Source organism: Caretta caretta, chromosome 7, assembly GCF_965140235.1.
Source record: "Caretta caretta isolate rCarCar2 chromosome 7, rCarCar1.hap1, whole genome shotgun sequence".
NCBI classification, from domain to species: Eukaryota; Metazoa; Chordata; order Testudines; family Cheloniidae; genus Caretta; species Caretta caretta.
In genome coordinates, this window is record NC_134212.1 from 34,257,279 (window position 1) to 34,275,937 (window position 18,659).

General features: G+C 56.0%; 1 protein-coding gene across 1 annotated transcript in view; it reads left to right on the plus strand.

Moving 5' to 3' along the window:
* The first annotated feature begins 631 nt into the window (after nucleotides 1-631).
* Nucleotides 632-18,659, plus strand: part of AHNAK (AHNAK nucleoprotein) — a 36,596-nt gene continuing 18,568 nt past the window's right edge. Inside the window, exons 1-4 of the mRNA XM_075130529.1 lie at nucleotides 632-829; nucleotides 15,826-15,907; nucleotides 16,620-16,770; nucleotides 18,129-18,316. Coding sequence (XP_074986630.1) covers nucleotides 16,620-16,770; nucleotides 18,129-18,316 — 339 coding nt within the window. The 5' untranslated portion in view covers nucleotides 632-829; nucleotides 15,826-15,907. The remainder of the gene's footprint in view (nucleotides 830-15,825; nucleotides 15,908-16,619; nucleotides 16,771-18,128; nucleotides 18,317-18,659) is intronic.

The window sequence follows — 18,659 nt, forward strand, 5'->3', positions numbered from 1 at the left end:
GCAGCCCCTTTTCTCGGTGCAGCTGTGTCCTCTTTTCACGTGGCTGTGTGGAGTTTGGTGCAGGCAGGGTGTGTAGGATGGGGTGGAAGGTGCTAACCTTGGGCAGGTCTCTCCCTGCATCTTTTGAGTTTTTTGTCTGTGAGCAGCTCTCAAACCCAGAGCAGGGGAGTGGAGCTCAGTCTGAAGGATGCCAGGGCAGGGAGGGTCACAGCCAGCTTCTTGTTCAGCCCTCTGATCCGGGGAGGTGGAGCCCACAGGGTAGGAGGGGGCGGCACAAGTCTAACCCTCTGGGCCAGCTTGCTCTAGTTTTTCAGGGGTGCAGGCTTGGGCCCCCAGCGGGGGGACGGGGGCTTTTCTGGAGAGGTGGATGCATGTCTCTCCGTGGGAGGGGCTCTCAGCCCGGGGAACCGAGCAGGGTGCTGCTGTCCTGGGGTATGCCAATGCCAGGGCGCACCTGGGCATGGGAGGGGGAGGGCTGGCCGGGATGTGCGCCCCCGGGCACTGCCGGGCTGCCCAGCGCAGCGCGGCCCGGCTCGGCAGGGTGACTCGCTTGCCCTGCTCGAGGCTGGCTGGGCTCTTGGTCCCTCCCTCCCAGCAGCGCGGCTCTGGAAAGAGGAGAGACACACCCAGCCCGGGCTGAGTTACAAGAGCCCAGCCCTGCGCCGAGCGGCGTCCACTTCGTGCGCTCCGCCGCCGGGACAGGACCGGACCCTGCGTGCCAGGGAGCAGCCACCGCCGCCAGGAATCCGGGAGCGGGCTCGGGGCTGGGCAGTACCGGGACTCTGCCGGGCATGGCTGTGCCGGGGAGCTGAGAGCCACTGACCCGCAGGTAGGGGACCAGCCGTCCCGGGCGCGCTCGGGCAGAGGGGACCCGCCCCTGGCACCGAACCTGGGGCAGGGAGCTGGGGCCGGGCAGGCGGAACTTTCTGCCCCCTCCCGGGCTGGACGTTTGCGCTCCTCGGGTGTCCCGGGAGTGGAGCCTTCACTGCGCGTAGGGCAGGGAGCGGGTCGGGTTAGGTCTGGGGCTGGGAGCCCTGGGGGCGCTGCGCCTGCGGGGAGGGGCGCAACAGGGGGGTAAAAGTCCCCGCAGCTGCAGGGGGCGTGTGTGCGTGAGGGAGGGGCTGGGTGTGAGGGCTGGGACTGTGGGTGTGTGTGTGTGTGGGCTGGGTGTGTGTGTGGGAGTTGTATATGGGGGAATGTATATGGGCTGTATATAGCTGGCATTTGCAGATAGTGTGTTTATGAGGCGTATATAGGTGGGGTTCCACATGAGGTGTGTGTTGTGTGTTTCTATAGGCAGGGGTTGTATTTGGGACGTGCATGCAGGGGGATGTGTATCGGCGGGGTTTGTACACAGGGTGTGTGTGTGTAGGTGGCGGTTGTATAGAGGGCGTGTTGAAAGTTTCCCTTGCTCCGGGCTCGGGCTGGGGGCGGTTTGGCGGGGCGCTGGAGCCTGGGATCTGCTCTGGGGAGCTTTGCTGAGTGGCCATGCAGCCGCGGTGGTGGAGCTGTCCCGAGCCCCCCTCTCCCGATGGGTGGGGACCCCCGCACTGGACCCACTCCAGCCGCCTGTGGAATGTGGTGGTTGGAAAGAGTGACTAATTCAAACCAGGCGTCGCCAGTGGCAGGCCTGTGAGAGGCGCCCCAGGGTGTGTGTGTGCAGGGGTGGGGGGCGAACTGTGTCGCTGCTCAAGTCGGGGAGCAAAGCGCCCCCCAATCTTGTAACGTGCGTCCGCCCCACCCTATGCTGGAGCGCATGGTGCCCTCTGGGGAGCTGCGAGCCGGGCTGGGGAACTCGCGTAGCTGCAGGGTAGGGAAGCCTGCAGGGCGCTGAGGAGCCCCACGCCTGTGGTTTCTGGGCGCTGCGGGCTGGTGGGTGGCTCGGGCGCTGCGCTTAGTCGCGCTCAGGGTGTGGCACCTTCTCCGCCAGTTTGGAGGCGGCAGCGCTGTGTTGCCTCGGCGCAGCCCGTGGGGCCGTCACAACCCCTTTCTAGACACTGACCCAGCCCTTGATTGAAGGGCCAGTCCCTTTGTTCCTCACTCACAGGGAGAGAAGGGCCCGGAGCCCCCCTCCCGTTCTGCTGCTCCGGGCCTGGCAGCCTGTTTCGGGCTCCACTCCTACAAACGTTTATTTGACTGTTGTTGCCACTCAAGATTAACTCCATGTTTCCTGTGGCAAAGGGCCCAGAATGGCTGGTAGCCGGCTCCAAGTTCAGTTCACAGGGATCTGTTTTTTGTGCAGAGAGACCCTTGTATCTGGAAGTCAGAGATCAGTTTGTACTTGGGCTGGGAAACTGGAGATGAGTGGGGCCCAAAGGCCTGGAGAGATGGACAGACTGAAGTGGAGGTATCAGACAGACAGAAGGACTGATGTGTGAGTGTTAGATGGAGAACTCTGTGCAGGGCAGCCAGGAGTTCAGGGGTTGGTGCTGTGGTCCCTGTGGGTTGTCAGCTGGGTTGCCTAAGCACCAAGTGATGATTTGCGTTTCAGCTGTCACTCGCTATGGGGAGGGCTTGTGGGGAGCCTTCTCTTCGCTGGAGGTACCATTCCCTGGAGAGCGAGGTTACGGGCTGGAATTCTCTGGCCTGTCCTATTGAGGTCAGATTAGATGAGCAGTATGGCACCTGCGGGTTTGGAAACCTAGGAGTCTATAAAATGACAAGCTCTTCTTGAGGCTTTTGAAGCTTGGGGAGATGTAACTTCAGTCTTGGGAACACTGGTGTATTTGGGAGGGGCCTACTGGATTAGAGTCAGGCTGGGAGCCAGGACTCTTGGGTTCTTTCCCCAGCCCTGGGTGGGAAGTGGAGTCTAATGGGTTAGAGCAGGGGGTCTGGGAGCAGGACACCTGGGTTCTATTCTCAGCGTGGGAGGGGACTGGTATCTACTGGTTAGAGCATGCGTCTGAGAGTCTGAACTCCTTGGTTCTATTCGAAAATATATCAACTGCTTTGGCCCTCGTTAAAATGACAGTTCTGCACTAGCTCACAAATGTGGCTTGGTCGTAGTCATAAAGCACCGTTAGGCCTGTGAGTGCCAGGGGCTAGAGAGCTGTTATTTTTATTACAGGCACTGGGGATGTTTTTCCAGAGGACACTAATTAGTAAGTTGGTACTGAGCTGGGGTCTAGGGGCACGGAAGGGACAAGCAGACAGTTCCCCCATGGTGGTTGCCTGAGAGAAGGGAGCACTGAGAGAGGTGAAGAGAGAGCAGTGGGGCAGAGTCAGTGACAGAGAGGGGCTGTTGCAGAGAAGCTTGACTTGTGGCCTAGAGCTCCCAAGGCAGTTCTCTGAGCAGCTCAGGGTCCCTCTTCCAGCCGGGTATCCTAGGGTATCCCACACCCTGTAATTGGAGCTGGCCTGTTTGGTGCGGTCTTATGATACTGAGGCAGTTCGCAAAGAGTGTCAGGAGGCCTGTGAGCTGTACAGGGTTTGTGTGTGTGGGGGAAGGAGGGGCGAGGCTGTTAGAAGTTACAATATGTTTCCATGATCCCCTTGCAGCTCTTTTGTGCCTTGGCCTATTATTAGGCAATACACTTATTTGCAGAGGGACTTGGGTAGCTACATATGTAATCTTGTGCTTGGTGTTTGCAAGAGTCAAGGCGGCTTAACTGTCCCTGCACCCCCTGGAAGTGTGTGGCAAACTGATGGGGGTGGGGGGCAGTGTGTGTTTCCGCTAGCTGGCATGAGACCATCTCCTGGCCCTTCGGAGAGTGCTGCCGTTCCATCCACTCTGACTTCCTTCTTCCCCTCCTTCAAAGAGCAGGGATTCCTGCAGGGGAAGATGCAGAGCACAAGGGGAAGCATATGCAGCCGGAGAATGGACCGCCACCCAGGGATCATTTCTCAGCTGCTTTCTCTGTGACGGTAGCATTGCCCCTGCCTATCTGCCTTGTGCACCGCAGTGCACGGGCTTCAATGAGGAGACTAGACTGGATACCCCAGTGAAGGTCCAGGACCACGTCCTGTCTGTGTTTGGAATGGAAACTTGTCTGTAAATCCTCTCTCCTTCTGACAAAGAGCCCATGGATTGTCTAGATCAGGAGTGGGCAAACTACGGCCTGGGGGGCCGGATCCGGCCTGCCAGCCGTTTTAAGCCAGCCCTTGAGCTCCCACTGGGGAGCGGAGTCTGGGGCTTTCCCCACTCCGGCACTCCAGCTGGGGAGCAGGGTCGGGGGTGCTTCATGCAGCTCCTGGAAGCCGCAGCATGGCCCTGCTCCAGCTCCTACATGTAGGGGCAGCCAGGGGGCTCTGCTCTGCAGAGTGCCCCCTGCCCCAAGCGCCACCCCCGCAGCTCCCATTGGCAGGGAACTGCGACCAATGGGAGCTGAAGTGGTGGCACCTGTTGATGGGGCAGCGCGCAGAGCTGCCTGTCTGCAGCTCTGCGTAGGACCCAGAGGGGGGACATGGCCACTGCTTCTAGGAGCCACTTGAGGTAAGCGGCACCCCGAGCCTGGACCCCTGAGCCCCTCCCCACTCCCCAAGCCCCTGCCCCAACTCTGATCCCCCCTCCCGCCCTCTGAACCCCTTGATCCCAGCCCGGTGCACCCTCCTGCACCCCAAACCCCTCATCCCCAGCCCTACCCCAGGCCCTACACCCCTTCCTGCACCCCAACCTCCTGCCCTAGCCCTGATCCCCCTCTTGCCCTCCAAACCCCTCAGTCCCAGCCGGGAGCACTCTCCTACACCCCAAACTCCTCATCCCCAGCCCTACCTCAGAGCTCACACCATGAGCTGGAGCCCTCATCCCCTGTCCTGCACCCTACTCCCCAGCCCAGAGCCCCCTCCCACACCCTGAACTCCTCATTTCTGGCCCCACCCCGAAGCCCGCACCCCCAACCAGAGACCTCACCCCAACCCCAATCTTATGAGCATTCATGGCCCGCCATACAATTTCTATTCCCAGATGTGGCCCTCAGGCCAAAAAGTTTGCCCACCCCTGGTCTAGATGCATGTTGGAACTGTCTGGATGACACAATTGGGCTTTTTGGTCCATTCACAGGGATCTTCCCCACCTCTCCAGGCGAGGCTGTGGTGGTGGGGGTTGTGTGTATGGGGAGTTGTGCTAGATCAGGGGTGGGCAAAATTTTTGGCCCGAGGGGCCACATTTAGGTATGGAAATTGTACGGCGGGCCATGAATGCTCACAAAATTGGGGTTGGGGTACAGGAGGGGGTGAGAGCTCTGGCTGGGGGTGCGGGCTCTGGGGTGGGGCCAGAAAAGAGGAGTTCAGGGTGCGGGAGAGTGCTCTGGGCTGGGGCTGGGAGTTGGGGTGCGGAGGGGTGAGGGCTCTGGCTGCAGATGTGGGCTCTGGGGTGGTGCTGTGGGTGAGGGATTTGGGGTGTAGGAGCGTGCTCCAGGCTGGGACTGAGGGGTTCAGAAGGCGGGAGGGGGATCAGGGCTAGGGCTGGGACACTGTGTGTGTGTGTGTGTGTGTGTGAAGGCTCTGGCTGGGGGTGAGGGCTCTGGAGTGGGGCCAGAAATGAGGAGTTCAGGGTGTGAGTGGGGGCTCTGGGCTGGGTGTGGGGGAGGTGAGGACTCCGGCTGGGGCTACAGGCTCTGGGGTAGGGCTGGGGATGAGGAGCTTGGGATGTAGGAGGATGCTCTGGGCTGGGACCGAGGGGTTTGGAGGGCAGGAGGGGATCAGAGCTGAGGCAGGGGGTTGGGGCATGGGAGGGGGTCAGGGATGCAGGCTCCAGGTGGCTCTTACTTCAAGCAGCTCCTTGAAGCAGAGACATGTCCCCCGCTCCAGCTCCTATATGGAGGTGTGGCCAGGTGGTTCTGTGCGCTGCCCCATACGCAGGCGCCACCCCTGCAGCTCCCATTGGCCGCAATTCCTGGCCAGTGGGAGCTGTGGGGGCGGTGCCTGCGGATGGGGCAATACGCGGAGCCCCCTGGCTGACCCTAAACATAGGAGTCGGAGGGCGACATGGCACTGCTTCCAGGAGCTGCGGCATGTGCGTGCAGAACAGCCCCCAACCCCGCTCCCCAGCTGGAGCGCGGGGAATGGGGCAAGCCCCAGACCCTCCTCCCCAGCCGGAGCTAGAGGGCCGGATTAAATCGGCTGGCCAGATGTGGGCTGCGGGGCATAGTTTGCCCACCCCTGTGCTAGATGATGGCATAGGTGCTGGAACTAGGTGGGCCCCCCCTGGATTGAAGTGGTTTCCATATACACAGGATTTACAGTTTGGTTTGGTGGCTCTCAGGACCCCCACTATACAAATTGTTCCAGCACCCCTTGACAATGGACTCTTTGTTCTGAGGGCAGCAGTCTGGGTGCCCAGGCTGCTGTACGGCGGGTAAGAAATACCAGGGATCTGCCTAGTGGGCACAAAGGCAGCACGATGTGTCATGGGACAGACTCTGGAAGCTGCCTGGCTTTCACAGCTCATGGAAATGGGGGACAGGACTTGGTGAGAGGTAATTCAGGGGCCCTTCCAAGCAGACTTACCAGTGTGAGAGATAGAGGAGACAGGGTGGAGTGTGGAGCACACGAGGGGGCATAGGAGGAGCCAGGTGTCCTCTCTCATCACCCCTTGCTCCCTCTCTGGTTCTGGGAACTTGGGTGTGACAGGCAGAGGCTGCAGCTCCAGTGCAATACGAATATGAAGCAGCAAGGATCTCTCTGCGTGGGCCTGCCCCAGTGTTGTAACATGGTTAGGTAAATAGCTGGGTGCTGTGGGAAGCGCCAGCCCCAGGAGCGATTACTATGGTTTCTGCAGCACCCATAAACTCACGGGGTGTTACACAGATGAATGAAATATAGGCCCGTTCCCTGCCCTGGAGAGCTCGCCATCAAAACGTGAGACAAGCTGCAACAAGTGAGAGCAACAAAGTGTGTGTGTATGTGTGTGTATATGGGTCTAGCCAGGTTCTTATCTAGGCACCTATCCCCACAGCATGGGTGTGTGTCAGCCTGTCTAAGTTCTTATATAAATGACTATTGCAGTAATGTGTGTGTGTGAGGAGTGGCGAGTTGGTGGTGTTTGTGGGTGGGGTGTTGGCAATGGTATTGGGGGAGGTGGGGAGTGGATTTGGAGGTGTGTGCATTTGTGGAGCCTAGTGGTGGTGGTGTGCGTAAGGATTTGCAGTGTGTTTTTACTAAGCATTCAGGGTTTGGGGTGTGTGTGTAGGGGTTTGGGGTGGGGTGGGAGGTGTATCGGGGCTTGCGTGGAACCTCTTTCTTATGGAGGATGGTAACCAAGAGGCAAAGGGGAAGCTGAGGCCAAGCAAGGCCTTAGCCAGTAGTCACTCTCTGTGGCCAGCAGAGAGCAGGAATTCTGGATAGTGCACCCTCCCCCGATTCCCACCCTGCCGGCTGTTTAGAGTGACTCTGCCCTGTTTGCAGCCACCAGAACTGTCAGCCTGCCCCAGCAACCTGTGCTCTGGGCCCCTCTGTGAAATGAGAAGTTGGCTGCATTGGCACAGGCCTGCGGGCGTGATGCACTCGATATTTGCGCACAGGGTAGAGTCTCCCTCTGACCCTTTCCTGCTGCCGGGGGATCCCTTCTCTTTGGATAGCGAGTGGCTGGTCTCCTGTTGCAACCCCTCCATTGTGCCCTCACTTCCCCATTCTCTTTGGATGCAGAAAAGTTTTCCAACACTAGGCAGACTATTTCCCCCCACAAAGAGAGAAGTGCCCTTAGAGACTTCCCTGTTCCCTGTCCCTGTAGCATCTAGGGTACACTGTATTTATCCTCTCACACCCTTGCTGTTATCCTCATTGGGCAGGTGGGAACCAAGGCCCAGAGAGAGGCACTTGGCCAAGGTCCCACAGCAAGCCTGTTGTGGCGCAGAGATTTGAGCCCACTTCTCCCAAGGCCCAGGCTCCACGCCCTTCTCCACTGGTCCAGCCCTCCTCTCCAGAGACTCCATGGAGCCCACTATTGTTTTTACATGGCAGGTGCTCAGATACTAGGGTGATGGGCAGCAGCCTAAAACCCACAGAGAGTGAGAGTGAGCTGTGTGGGGATGCCTGGATGGATGGATAGATGGAGGAGGGTGTAATGGGGATAGAGAGTTAGAGGGGCACATAAGGAGGCTGGATGGGTGGGTCACTATGGTGATAGAGAGAAAATCAGAGGTTGCCTTGTGATTCAGATGCTGATGTGGCTGAAGCCAATGTGCCTGGCTGGGTCAGTCACTGGATTTCGAAGGCAGTCATGTGACTTTCTGGTGTTGTTTAACTCACCAGGGACATGGCGCTGTCCCAGGGGCTCTGGTGAGAACTGCTGCTCTGCCTCCCGCACAACCCACCCCCTTTGGCTCTCGGCACTAGTCAGAAACAGCCGTGTGTCCCGGGGGAACACAGGCGCCCACTTGTTCACAGAGGCCGAGAGCAAAGCGGCCCGTTGTTCTCGGCCCTGCGCCCCTCGCGGTCACACCCGAAGACGGATGTGTGAAATCTGCAGGGCACTAGGCAAAGAGCACAGAAGGACTTTCGCATGCGCCACGGAGCAGCTGGGCGGGAGCGGACCCCACAATAGCCTGCCAACATCGGTGGGCAGCAGAGCTAGACATGTCTCACTGGCAACGGTGGGTGCTCCCTCCTCTGCTTGCCCCCATATGGGGCGCGTCCACAGGTGCAGTGCGGAATCATCCCAGGCTCCTTCCACGACACCAGAACAGCTTCTGCAGCACCCTCCTTTGCCCTTGTCCTGTCTTTCTCCTCATTCCTGGGCTCGTACTTTGTTTTCCTTCTTGTGCCCATGTCTGTTTGTGCATCAGTCTGTGTGTGTGCACATGTGGGTGTGCGCGTGTATGCATGTCTCTGTGGGTGGGCGTGTGCACACGTACATCTGTGTGGGTGCATGTGCATACCCCTCACTGTATGTGCGTCTGTGTGTGGGTGCATACTTCTGCCTCTGTCTGGGTGTGTGCATGCGTGTACATCTGTATATGTGTGCACATGTGTACATCTATCTCTGGGGGTGTGTGCAGGCGTCCCTCGGTCTGTGTGGGTGTGCACACGTACATCTGTCTGTGCATGTGTATGCACCTGTCTGGGGATGCGTGTGTGCATTCATGTGTGCGTGTGTGCCCACACGCACACCCTAGTGCATGGGTGTGATGGGATGTAACCACCCATGCTGTAGCTGGAGGAACACTCTGGGGAATCTCCTGAGAACTGGCTGCAGTGGCTACAGGAGTCATTTGTCTGTGTTTGGTGCCATGTACAATTAAGCCGGTATGAAGCAGAGCGACTCTGCCAGAGGGAGTGGCATCCTGAGCTGGGCTAACTCCAGTCCCCACAGATCAAACAGACTGTGGGGGAAGGGTGTCAAGAACAGGACCCTGGGTGTCTGGGCTGGCGGGGCAGCGGGACAGTGTTCTAGCACAGGCTGTGTTACTGCAGCCGGCCTTGCTAACGGGAGCCTGGGAGGGTCGCTGGCCACCTGCCTCCACGTGTTTCCTTGCTTAGGGCAGCCATGTGGTGTCGCACCCCTTGCTCTGCAGAGCCTGTAGGTTCAGTTGGCTGAGGGGCGAGCAATTCCCCCGGAACCCTGGCAGCGCTGGCAGAGACTCAGCCTGAAGGGACTGCAAGAGAGGACTTAGGGGAGCAGGAATCTCCCCAAGTGAGTTTTTGAGCCTTTATCTTTCCCCAGCCGAGAGGCTGCAGAGTGGGAGCTATTGGAGTGGGTGGTTGGATGCTGGGTGTGTGCGGTGGCCCAGTGGTTGGTTGGTAGCTGCCTGACGCTTATGTGGATAGCCCAACAAGTGTCCTGCTGCCACAGGGGTGTAGCATGGAGGCTTCTGCATTCGCGGCACGAGCATAGGAAGAGTGAAAACCACAGAGCCTTGTTCTAAAGGTCTCAAGCTGTATAGAACATGGTTTAACATGGGTGCTGTGCTAGAGCAGAGGGGATGCATTTGTGGTTTGGTGCTGAACTTGGAGTCTGCCTCACTCACCCTGTGAAATCTCTGCTCGGGCTCCACTGAGGCTGTCTGACTGTGTGCTGGCCATGGATTTTCCGAGATTAGCTGCCACTGCAGCCCCAGCTTCGCTCAGCAGATCTTCCCTTTGTGTCCTGAGTGGAGGTTTGGGATTGTGTCAGCCCGTCGTCTCTGTGCACACAACAGTAACTGACAGTCTCCAGTGGATCTAAGGGGATTAGTGCTCTTGCCGCCCTGTGCCTTCCCTACGCTCTGTGTGTCCTAGACACCTAACTGTCTCTGGTCTGCCTCCAGTCTCTGTCCTCCCTCTCCTGGAGATGGTTTGGATGGTGATGGCAGCTGGAGCTCCGGAGGTGGCTGCCCGGGACCCTTCCTGATTGCAGATTGGAGGCTGGAGGTGCTGACCGGTGGCCTGGGATCATAGATTATCCCCTGGTCTGGGAGAAGTGTGCGGCTCTCCTCTTTCTTGAGGCCTGGGGATGATTATCTCAGTGTGTTTGGAGCGAATTGGTATAATGACCTGGCTATGCAGCAGGCAGGGTTTCAGCCCGTGGAGGTGCTGAGGAGAGGACGTTAAGGATCACTGATGTCTGGAGGAAACCCCCGAAGCACAGATTACGTGGGCCTGGCAGCAGCCTCTCTTGTTTGCCATCAGCCAGCTGTGAAACCAGCTCTTTGCACATGTAACAAACCGATGCAGAGGGATCATGTCAGCCAGCTGGGAAATGCAGCTGCCTCTGGGGCAGGGTGGGGCAGCTGTCTGGGCGCGCACAGCAGCTTCGCCACAAGCTGCTCCCTCTTTCCAAACGCCTGGAGACGGGGGAGGAATGAAGGCTGCTGTGACCTGGAGTGGAACTGGCCCTGGAGCTGACAGCCAAGTGCAAGAAAAGAGAAGTGTAGAGGCCGGGCTAGGCTGAGCCTCGTGTGTGCGCCACTGGGTGAGCACAGAGTGGGACCGTGCAGTCTGCACTCCCCGAGCCATCTCAGACCCAGCTTTGCAATACGGGGAGGAATAATGTCCTGGGTAGGGGGTGCCACCCGTCCCAACTTGGGGCTGCCTGGGCCATCAAGCCCTGCAGGAAGGTCCCAGCTTCTTCCATGTTCTGGGCTATGATGCCACAGCAGGGATGACAGGTTAGTCTTCCTAGGCCCAGAGCTTCCTAGCTTTGCTCCCTGCCTCTGCTTCTCCCTGTTGGAATCGATACCAGGAGACACAAGGATAAGTCCCCTGCTCCTGCCTTTCAAGTTCTGTTCTGGCCACTTTAGAATCTAGAGGTAAGGAGTCCTGTGCTTCAGGCCTGTCCTTTGCCATACGGAAGGAATCCCCAGGGATCTTCCTGGCCCTAACAGGGAGCCATCAAGAACTCCAGCTGCCCTGCTGTCCCTGTGCCTGGCTGCTGGGGCAGAGACCCTTTCCCTGGGGACAAGGGATCACAATCCATGTGCAGCCAGTTTTCTCTCTGCTTGAAGTCGGAGGCTAAAACAGACACAGAGTCGCTGAAGCATTTTCCTGCCTTTAGCCTCCCCTTGCTGAAGGTTTCTTCTGTAGGATGTGTATTGTGGAGGCACCTTGGAGCCCTAGTCATAAGCCAGGGCCCACTGCGCTAACTGCTGGACAAACACAGACCAAAAGAATGGTCCCTGCCTCCGAGAGCTCACAGCCTAAGTATAAGACAGGGGACGAGCGGTGGATGCAGACAGACCAAGAGGGGAACACAAGGAAACGGGGTGGGTCAGCATGATAGGCAATGGTCTCAGCACCCCAGCTGCCTGGCTGCTGCTTGTCCCCGGAGGACGGGACACTGGGGGTTTCTGTGGAATCTGAACATTCACAGCCAGCCCCGTGTGGAAATAAAGACAGTCACTTGTAAGATTCTCCAGGGGTTGGGACTTGTGGGAGGAAGAGCTGATATGTCCGACATGTGCACAACAGCCCAAGGAGGCAGGGCTGGAGGCCAGGGTTAGGAGCTGAGCCTTTGTCACCTTTCCAGTGAGGCAGAGGGACTGCAGCATGCCCAGGTGCATCTATGTGGGTAGGGGAGCTATGGCTGGAGGGACAGAGATTGTACCTTTGCAAAGCCCCAGCAAGACTAGGGAGGGATTTTTGTTTCACAGCTGCTGTGCGTACTGTTCGCCTAGGGGAGGAATAATGCTCTCCTCCCGGAGTATGAGTTTGCCCAGCGAAAGACCTGTGTGCAGGGCAGATGCATCTAAAAATATCAAGAAATTAAACACATGGTGAACCTGAGAATAGCACCAGCAGCTTGGTGACTACATGGCTGGCATTGCTGTGCAGGATGCCTGCGGGGTTTCCCCTTGCCAGGCTGGAGGGGCAAGTGCTCTTGCGCTCACTGGAAACCTTCCCCTCTTGCAACTTGGCCGTTGCCGGGTCTGTGGTGGAACTGACATGTATTGAGTGCCTTATTGGATACTTCTCCATCACTTGTTTCATGGTGAATAGGGCTGTGAACTCTCAGGTGTTGGTGCTACAAGTATTACCATGGCCTAAGGCCTTCTCCACGCCAGGTTCCCTTGGGGAAATCTCCTGTGGGCCCTGCTGGGGGCACAGGGAACCCCCAACCTTTTCCCTGCCATGTTGTCTATAGCTGCCATGGCCGGGATAAGATGCCATGATGTGGAGGTGCCCTGCCCCCCAAGGGCTCCCAGAGCTGCAGCACCAGGCTTAGTGTAATGCTGGGAGATCACCCCACAGAGCGGAGTGCAAGGGCATGGCCTAAAGGGAGGGGAAGACAGCAGCTGTGGGATGGGGCTGGGAGGTAGTGTGTGGTGGGGGAGAGAGGAGGGTTAGGCACACAAAGACCATTGGGGCCTTTCCTTCAAGTGGGCAGAACAAGCTGGCTATGTGATTCTTTCTCTGCTTTGGTCTCAGATGGGCTGGACTTTGGGCCCTGTGCTGGCATCTGGGACTGAAAGGCTCAAGAGGGCTGGCTGAGATTTCTGGCCTCTCCCTCCATTCATAGCAGCCCTGGTGCATGCTGAGTCACTTCAGAGGCCTCCACACCCACCCCATAGGCCTCTCTCCTGAGCCACCTGAGAGGAACAAACCAGTTTGTTCTCCACTTTACTGCAGTTTTCCAAATTACTCAGAAACCAAACAAGTGGAGTGGTTCCAGCCTGTGTGACCCTGTGTGGCACAGACATTGCCTCTCAGGTCCGGGCACCCTGCATGAACCTGCAGGAGAGCAGAGCCACCAGGTTGCTTAGTGAGAGCCTTTCTGGGGCTGGTCAGAACTCCAGTAGGAAGCTTGTGCCAGATCTGAGTGCCTTACAGTGCAGACCACCAAAGTCTGTGAACAGCTGTGCAGCTGCCCGGGAGTAAGGTGCTGCACAGCGGAAGGGTGACAGAATGGGATGACGTATAGCGATTGAGGCACAGGTGGGTGTGCACACGCCTTGCCAGTGCACAGGTGTGTGCAGGTGAGTGCGTGTGCATACACCATTCTTGTTACAAAGGGAGCCTGACACATAATTGTGTGTGACCCACTAAAATTGTTTTTATTTACTATTTTCCTGCAACAATGCTATGGATTTGCAAAGACAACCCACCTCCCCAGGTGTTTGAGATGCTGGAGGACTCAACCAGTTTGAGTTTTAAGTCGGGGAGGTGGATCCAGTGTGGGTTTAACCTGCCTGACAACATCCCATTAACTTTTCTTTAAAATATTGTTTTAAAAATGTGTAAATGCTGGAATGGCCAGTGGTGCCATTGTTCCCCCTGCCCTAGGCTGTCCTTCTCCTGACCTGGGAGTGCATTGAAAGTACATCTGGACTGGAGACCTAGGAACTAGTCTGGGGAGCTGGGAGGGGCTCAGGTTTAAGCAGTTGCCTTTAGAAAGCTGTCCAGTGGCTCTGAATATTACCTGTGATGCTTCCAGACTCAGCTGGCCAGTGCCCCTGGCAGGCAAGGGGGGTGTGGCAGTTAAAGGAGAGGGGCAATCAGGGTTACATTTGACAATGTGTTGCACAGCTGCTGCTATTCCTTGCCCTAGTGATGTTTTTGAACACTCCATGTTCAGATCTGTGTTCTTCAGGAGCAGCTGGGGGTGGTGGGTTTTGTTTTAAGCACAAATGCAGGTTAATCCCCCGACAGCTCTGTGCCTTGGTGACACAGACTGACTGCCGCTGGTGGCCATTTGGGAGCTGTGGACTTACAAGGAAACACTTTGGGTCCGATTCTCTGCAGCTTGGGCAGTTTCCACCAATGCAAAGTTCTGCCAGCCCTGCAGATGGCAACAGGAGACTGGCCTATCCGGCCTGTGGTATCTAGGGCTCTGAGCTGGAGAGATGCTGAGCCTTGGCCTCTCCAGCGGAGTTCAGCGGGAGGGAGGAGTGCTCAGTGGATTTCATGACTGAGTGCAGTGTCCCAGGGGGCTGCACGCTGGGACAGCTGGTTGGGGGCAGGACATAGCAGTGCCCAACATCATGGATCTGGGAGCAGATTCTGTGGTAGCCAATCTCCCTTCACATTGTTGTTAACATTATTGCCTCTCTTCGGATTTTAAGCGAAACGTTTGGACTGCCTTTGGCTCACTCAATTCCACAATCTCCTTTAGATTTGCATCTTGGCAGTTCTCCTGGTGGGAAGTGTCCACTTTAGCCTTGCATACTCCCCAGGCAGCCTCTAGCACCAGATCTCCAGCTTCTTGGTTGCTTCCATTGATTTCTGAGCTCTGCAACAACCGCTCATAGATTTTAAAGCCAGAAAGGGCTGTGGTCTGTAGGTTGCATCCCGCTCCGGGGCACATTCCCTGAATTGTGTTATGCTTCTGGTTGCAATTTTGGTTCCTGAATTCAGACGCCTTTGATTCTGCAAGAGCTGACACATCACTGAGCACTCGGTCCCTCGCAGGCTTGGGTCCCTTGTAGCGCTTCCAGCCTGGGGCCTGTGCTTGCTGGAAATGGGAAAGTTTCTTTGCCTTGCTAGCTAGGGAAGAGGAAAGGTGGGGCAGCTTGCGTGGGTGTTGCCGACAAACACCAACCAGGCAGAACTAGCAGAGGCACAGCGCCCCCTGGTGGTGACAGTCCCATGGGCGGCCCGGCCCAAGCAACCCCCCCCACAACTTGTTACATCAAGTCTCTTTCCTCATCCCTACTTAACCCCTTCCTGCTCAGCAAAGCCTCTGTCCAAAGAATGGTTTTATAGACCATGGTGGTGGGGGTGTCCAGCTATTCCCATTGGCCTGATTAGGAACAATTCATTCAAAGAAACCTTTTCTTTTACTGAGCTCATTGGTGCTGGCCATGAACCACAATCCCTGCTCCCGACCCGGGCTCTCACGTTCTCTGACGTGCCATTCTTCACATACTGCACTCTGTGCTGGGAAGCTCTGGCTGCAGTGTGGTGCACAAATGCATGGCATGCAGGCACGGGCTGGTCTCAGGAATTTGGGGTGAGGTTCTGTGGGCATAGTTAAAGCCTCCAGAAAACCTTAACTTTGTATTTCCTGCCTATCCAAGTGTTGGGGTTTGTTTAAAGTTTCACTGTGATACACATCTCCTGGCTTTGCATCTCTCTCTCTTTTTTTTTTAAACACCTCTGTGTTCTTTTACGGTGAAATCCATTAAAGTCAAAGGCAAAACTCCCATTGATTTCAGTGGGGCCAGGATTTCCCTCTCAAAGTTTATTTTGACTTTATGAACATTTATCAATTTTAAAGAATACTATTTAGCTCTTATGTACAGCTTTTCAAATCATTCCCCATTGAAGCAATTAAAAAACTGGCAATCAAACCTCAGTGACTTCTATGTTGGATTGTTTTCTGTAACAGCATGAGTAGTTCAGATACCAGTGTCTTTTTTTTGTTAGATCCTACAACTGTCTTACTGGGCTCACCCTAGAATGGACCAGAAAAAGCTAAATGTAAAAAACATGCAAACAGGTGGTTTATTAAGAACTCTTTGAATTCTCTGCTAGGCTGGGAAGTTGATACCGAAGGTCAGCAAGTGAAGAGAGGAATTCCTGGGGCGGTTCCAGCCAGGACCAAAGTCCCAACAAGGTCAGTCAAAGAGGATCAGCCCATTCATCCCTCAAAAAATAAAACATGCTTGATTCTTGCTCTCTCTGCTACACCTCCTGCAATATCCATGCTGAGTGAAATCCAGCCTGTGCAGAAGGCCAGCACTAAGCCTGTGCAAGCACTTACATCCCCATTGTCCAAGCCCTCTGCATAGGGATGATTCACCTCTGCAATTTATGCATTACGGTTTAGGGGCCTGGAGACTGTGCTCAGCCCATGTCCATCCAGACTGTCAGCTTCCAAAGCTAAACTACAGAGATAAACACAAAGGCCCGTGACTGCTCTGTTCTAGCCCACTTGCTTTGACCCCTGGAGTTCAATGGGGCTGCACCCCAGTAACTGAAGACAGAGCCGGGCCCAAAGATTATAGCTTTGGCCTGTAAACTTTTCTGTCCATATTGTTTTAAGAATGGCCATTACTGGGTCAGACCAATGGTCCATCTAGTCCCTTTTCCTGTCTTCTGATAGTGGCCAATGCCAGATGCTTCAAAGGGAATGAACAGATCAGGGCAATTATCAAGTGATCCATCCCCTGTTTTCCAATCCTAGCATTTGGCAGTGAGAGGGTTAGGGACACCCAGAGCATGGGGTTACGCCGCTGACCACCTTGGCTAATAGCCATTGATGGACCTATCCTCCATAAACTTAACTCATTATTTTCTGAACTCAGTTCTAGTTTTGTTTCATTTAGATGGAGAAGGAAGAGGAAGAAACACGGGAGATCCTGCTCCCCAACTGGCAAGGAAGTGGCTCTCATGGTATCACCATTGACCAGACGGAAGATGGGGTCTTCGTGAAGCAGGTGGTGCAGACTTCCCCTGCTGCCAGAACTGTGAAGGAAGGTGAGTACAGCGCACCAGCTCAGGAGCAGCACGTGTTGTTGTGGGAGGGTGGTGGGGTTGTGCTGGTTTATTATCACTTTGGGGAAAGAATGAGGATTATGCGAAATTCTGACTCCACTTCTCTTGTTCCTTTGCAACCCTTTTATCATAATTCTCTCTCTCTGCTGCTTCTGTAGCTTTAAGGCAGCTGGTTTTCCCTCCCTGCTCCCATGGAGACGGCTCCTCCTGCCTGGGGGTCCTAGTCCTGATTCTTTGCTGATGGAGACTCCTTTCTCTATCTTGCCCTGTCTCTTTGCCTCTTCCCTGAGGTGGAGGTTTTCCTGCCGCTCAGCTTCTCTCTCCTTCCTGTGCTCTGCTGGTAGCACAGCCCATATATTATGTACATTACAGTAGCACCTAGATGCCCTGTGTGCTGCACAGATACACAGTGGGAGACAGGCTCTGCCCCAGTGAACTCACAGTCTAAACAGACACAGGGTAGAAGGGGAAACAGAGTTACCGAGGGTGGGAAGGGACTGCCCAAGGTCAGTGCCAGAGCTTGGAATAGAACCTAGGAGTCCTGGTTCCCAGTACTCCTTGCTCTAACCCGCCAGACCCCACAGTCCTTCTAGAGCCAGGGATAGAACCCAGGAGTCCTGACTTCCCGCACCCTCTGCTCAAACTGACTACATCCTACTGCCCTCCCAGAGATGGGAATAGAGGGCAGGAGTCCTGGCACCTAGTGCCCTTGCTCTAACCCACTAGACCTCCGCTGCTTTCTCAGAGCTGGGAATAGAACCCAGGAGTCCTGGCTTCCAGTGCCCCTTGCTCTAACCCACTGGACCCTAGTGTTCTCTCAGAGCTAGGACTAGAACCAGGGGTCCTGTCTAGTGCCTTATACATTGGACAGTGCTGCCTCCACAGCATGTTTGGGGCCTGCTCCAAGGTGCTGACACTCCCTCCTTTCTTGCTGCAGAGCTGTCTCACTGACTCTCTATGCCTGGAGGCGGGATTCAGTCACTGATGGCTCCATGCGGTGCTGTGGGGGGCAAGGGGGAGCCCACAGAGACATGTGTGGTAACAGAGGTGTGTGTCTTTCCTCCAGCCACCCTGGGAATGAAACAGGGAATCAGCAGTATGGAGGCAGCAAGACCTTCCAGATTATCCCCTCTATGTTCCTGCCAGCAGATCACAGCCATTAGCTGAGTGCTGGAAAGCATTTGGCAAAGTTGCCCCTGCTTAGGCTGCAATGCTATTGAAGAGGCTTTTGATTAGTTTAATCAGCCCTATGTGTAACTGAATGAGATTTGTTTATTGCTTGGGCCCTGGATTGCCAGTGCCATCAGCTTGGCTTCACTCCTTTCTCTCTGCGCCTGTAGGGGATCAGATTGTGAGTGCCACCATCTATTTTGACAACCTGCAGTCCGGAGAGGTCACGCAGTTGCTGAACAGCATGGGCCACCACACGGTGGGGCTGCGGCTGCAGCGAAAGGGGGACAAGTCTCCATTGCCGGGACAGTCATGGTCACACGATGTGTTCTCACCCAGGAGCCCAGAAGTTGTTCTGGTGAGTGAGGGAGTGATGCAAGCTCCCGCGGGGAGGGAAAGCAGCCCAAACATTCCTTCAAACTACTCCATGTGGAGACTGGAGCAGATTTATTCTACTGCAGAACCCTGGTTGCCATCCCTTATGTCAGGAAATCCTCCAGACCAGAGAGGGCATTGCAGAAAGATACCTGATACCCCTGAGAGCCTGGAGTCAGCCACTGCAGAGATGGTCTGGGATGGGGACAGGCCAGGTATGCTGAGTCAGCATCTCTGTGGGGCAGCAGGTCCTATGAATGTAAAGCTGCCCGTAGAAAAGAGCAGCAGGGCCCAGGGTGACTTGACCTTCTGTCACAGCAGCCCCC